Here is a 4,636-nt window from a genome sequence, read left to right on the forward strand (position 1 = left end):
ATGAGGGAGGACAACATCACTAATATCAGTGAGTTTATCCTTGTGGGCTTCCCAACTGCTGTCTGGCTGCAGATTCTACTCTTCGTTCTCTTCCTTGGAAACTATCTATTTGTACTGATGGAGAATCTGATCATCATCCTCACTGTCTGGGTCAATGGTTCCCTCCACAAGCCCATGTACTTCTTCCTGGGTAGCATGTCCTTCCTGGAGATATGGTACATTTCTGTCACTGTCCCCAAGATGCTGGTTGGGTTTCTCCTTCATCCTAACACCATCTCCTTCCTGGGCTGCATGACTCAACTCTACTTCTTCATTTCACTTGTCTGCACAGAATGTGTGCTCCTGGCTTCCATGGCATATGACCGTTATGTGGCAATTTGCCATCCACTCCACTACCCAGTCATCATGACTACTGAGCTCTGTATGCAACTGATTGTCAGTTCCTGGGTATGTGGCTTTTCTATTGCAGTAGCCAAGGTCTTTTTCATCTCACGTGTCACCTTCTGTAGTAATAATGTCTTAAACCACTTTTTTTGTGATGTTTCTCCTGTCCTAAAGTTGGCTTGCAAGAATTTTTCCATGGCTGAGACAGTGGATTTTAGCTTAGCCATTGTGATCCTTATATTTCCTTTTACTGCTACTGTTCTCTCCTATGGCTTCATTATCTCCACTGTGCTGCGCATCCCCTCAGCTGCTGGACAGCGAAAGGCCTTCTCTACCTGTGCCTCCCACCTCACTGTGGTAGTCATCTATTATATGGCAGTAATCTTCATGTATGTTCGGCCTCGAGCCATTGCTTCCTTCAATTCCAACAAATTGATCTCAGCCATATATGCCGTCCTTACACCTATGTTAAATCCCATCATCTACTGCCTGAGGAACCAAGAGGTGAAGGATGCTATCAGAAAGACCATGGTCAATGGCTGTGGCCTATTCTTGAGAGATACTTCTTTCTGAAATGACCTAATCATTTCTTGGTCCAACTGCTAGGCAGAAGCTCAAGATTATTTACAGAAGAGAGGGGGATTATTTGGTACTTAAATAGTACTAGGAAACTAGACACCAGTTGAAAAATTACAAACTACCAAGTGAGTGATATTAAACATTAAACATAATAATCAATATATCTATTTAAAAATTATTTTCACCCACTTCAAAAGCACCCACTTTTGAAAAGGGACAGGATCAAAGTAGAGAATAGAACAAGTGGGAGGTGGGATAGGAGGGAGGGAAAAATAGTCAGTCTTTTACAATACATCTACTATTATTGTTTTGCATTAACCACACATGTACAACCTATACTGAACTGCTTGTCCCCCCAGTGGGGGTGGGTGGCAGGGGGGGGGAAGGGAATGAATCTGGAACTGAAAGTTTTAAAATCAAATATTCAAATATATATATATATATATATGTGTGTGTGTGTGTATACTATTATTAATACCATCTTACATGTAATTAAGAAAAAAGATATACAGGCACTGAGGCATAGAGATCCACTGGAAAAGTTGAAATGGGTATGGGAGAAAATATGGGAGAGAGCAGATTGGAGGTGGGGATATCCTGTGGGACTGCTGTTTTGGGGGGATGGGTGGGGGAAAAACGGGGAGAAAATTTGTAACTCAAAATCTGGTGGAAACGAATGATGTAAATCAGCAGTTAATAAAGCATTTAAATTAGAAGAAAAAATTATTTTCAATAAATGAGAAATAAGGTACTCTAGCAAATTGTTTTATTAAGGTGAGGTTTGATTTAATCAATGAATCGCCACATTTTTCTTAAGCAGAGGAGAACAATTCTCTATCAAATGACAATTAAAAACATTGCACTAGCTGTGAAAAGTTCTTGATTTGAAAAGCATGAAAGTCATTGAATGAAATGGTTAAACAAGAAATGTATTAGCATTTGTTGAGGAGACTCATCTGTGTTTTGGGAGTTGAGATATGTATAAAATAAAAAACCAGTTCAGAATTTAGGAACTTGCTAGGTTAACCAGAAAATAGGTAGAAGCATTTCTAGCCAATCTTTGAGAGAGTTCTGTGAAGAATAGGAGATATATTTCTTTCTACTAAATCTCCTTCTTTCCTATGTTGACCAGATGAGGGTCAATATATGAACATTTAAACAAAATCATTAAGCAAAATCTTAGAAGAGAGACTCCTGAAATATAAAGAAAAATTTACTATGACCATTTTGATTTTCTTTTTTAAATTAATTAATTTTTTGTTTTCAACATTCATTTCCACAAGATTTTGAGTATGAAATGTTCTCCCCATCTCTCCCATCCTCCCACCCTAAGATGGCATGCATTCTGATTACCTCTTCCCACAGACTGCCCTCCCTATCATGCCCCCCCCATTCCCATTCCCCTTATTTTTTTGGTAGGGCAAGATAGATTTATATACCCCACGGCCTGCATATCTTATTTCCCAGTTGCAAGTAAAAACAATTTTTAACATTTGTTTTTAAAACTTTGAGTTAAAAAGAGAGGAGAGCTCTTCTTCCCTCTCCACCCACCCTCATTGAGAAGGCAAGCAGTTCAATATGGGTTATACATGTGTAATTATGCAAAAACACTTCCGTAATAGTCATGTTGTCAAAGACTATATTTCTCTCCATTCTATCCCACTCCCAACTTATTCTATTTCCTCCTTTGACCCTGCGCTTTTCTTTTTTTATTTTTTAATTAAATTTTATGTTTATTTTTAATTTGCATCATTCATTTCCACAACATTTTGAGTTACAAATTTTCTCCCCATCTTTTCCCTACCCACCACCCCAAAACAGTGCTCCCACTAAATAACCCTCCCCAATCTGCTCTCCAACATCCTCCCTCATCCCCCACTCTGAATTTCCAGTAGGTCAAGATGGTTCTCTATGCCCCAGTGCCTGTATATCTTATTTCCCAGTTGCATGAAAAAAAATAATAATAGATTTTTTTCTAAGCATTTGATTTTAAAATTTTGAATTCCAGATTCTGTCCCTTCCTCCCTTCTCACCCACCCTTACTGGGAAGATAAGCAATTCAATATAGGTTGTACACATATAGCTGTGCAAAACATTTCCATAGTGGATATATTGTGAAAGACTGACTATATTTCCCTCCATCCTATCCCACCCCCGACTTGTTCTATTCTCTACTTTGACCCTGTCCCTTTTCAGAAGTGTGTGCTTCTAACTTCCCTCTCCCCTAACCTCTTCTCCCCTCCATAATCCCCTCTGTCATCCCCTCCCCCCCCCCACTCTCCTGTAGGGTGAATATCTTATTTAGTGTGTATGTCATTCCCTCCCTAAGCCAAATTCAATGAGAGTAGGGTTGACCCATTACCTTTTGCCTTCCTGTTCTTCCCCTCCATTGTAACAGTTTTCCCTTGCCTCTTCGAAAAGAGATAATTTACCCCATTCTGTCTCACCCCATCTCCTCTCATTATATTCTTCTCTCACCTCTCAATTTCATTTTTAAGTATCATCCCTTCCTATTCAATTGGTCCTGTGCCCTCTATCTATGTATACCTGTACACATATATACACACACATATATATTCATATGCCCATATACCCTCCTATATAGACATATATATGTGTGTGCATATATATTCCCTTCAATTATTCTCATACTGAGAAAAATTTCACAAGTTACAATTATCATTTTTTTCCATGTAGGAATGTAAATAGCTCAACTTTGATAAGTTCCTTATGATTTCTTTTCCCTGTTTACCTTCTCATGCTTTTCTTGCTTCTTGTATCTGAATGTCAAATTTTCTATTCAACTCTGGTTTTTTCAGCAAGAATGCTTGAAAGTCCTCTATTCCACTGAATGACCATATTTTCCCCCAAAACATGATACTCAGTTTTGCTGGGTAGGTGATTCTTGGTTTTAATCCCAGCTCCTTTGACCTTCAGAATATCATATTACAAGCCCTTCTATCCCTCAATGTAGAAGCTGCCAGATCCTGTGTTATCCTGATTGTGTTTCCACAACATTCAAATTGTTTCTTCCTGGCTTCTTGTAATATTTTCTTCTTGATCTGGGAACTCTAGAACCTGGCTATAATATTCCTAGGAGTTGTATTTTTGGGGGGGAGGGATCTTTTTTAGGAGGTGATCAGTGGATTCTTTCAACCTCTATTTTGCCCTCTGGTTCTAAAACATCAGGGCAATTTTCCTTGAGAATTTATTGAAGGATAATTTCTAGGTTCTTTTTTTGATCATGGCTTTCAGGTAGTCCAATAATTTTTAAGTTATCTCTCCTGGATCTATTTTCCAGGTCAGTGGTTTTTCCAATGAAATATTTCACATTGCCTTCTATTTTTTTCATTTGTTTGGATCTGTTTAATAGTATCTTGATTTCTCATAAAGTCACTAGCTTCCATTTGCTCCACTCAAATTCTGAAGGAATGATTCTCTTCAGTGAGCTTTTGAGATTCTTTTTCCATCTGGCAAATTTGGCTTTTTAAGGCATTCTTCTCCTCATTGGCTTTTTGAGCCTCTTTTGCCATTTGAGTTAGTCTATTTTTTAAGGTATTATTTTCTTCAGTCAGGTTATTGACTCTCTTTTCATGATTTTCTTGCATCATTCTCACTTTTCTTCCCAATTTTTCCTCCATTTCTCTTATTTGGTTTTCAAAATCCTTCTTAA

The 4,636-nt window shown here is 38.1% G+C and overlaps 1 protein-coding gene across 1 annotated transcript; it reads left to right on the forward strand.

Moving 5' to 3' along the window:
- Positions 1-957, forward strand: LOC138149297 (olfactory receptor 6B9-like). Its single transcript, XM_069072302.1, has one exon. It carries the CDS (start codon positions 1-3, stop codon positions 955-957), a length of 957 nt encoding a protein of 318 aa, XP_068928403.1.
- Positions 958-4,636: the final 3,679 nt, after the last annotated feature.

The sequence above is a fragment of the Petaurus breviceps genome, unplaced genomic scaffold, assembly GCF_028583685.1.
Source record: "Petaurus breviceps papuanus isolate PSGF00001 unplaced genomic scaffold, PetGlider_PUasm1.0 90845, whole genome shotgun sequence".
NCBI classification, from domain to species: domain Eukaryota; kingdom Metazoa; phylum Chordata; class Mammalia; order Diprotodontia; family Petauridae; genus Petaurus; species Petaurus breviceps.

Bases quoted from the DNA above. Each gene is read 5' to 3' on its own strand.
- LOC138149297 (XM_069072302.1), top strand. From the start codon at position 1: ATGAGGGAGGACAACATCACTAATATCAGTGAGTTTATCCTTGTGGGC.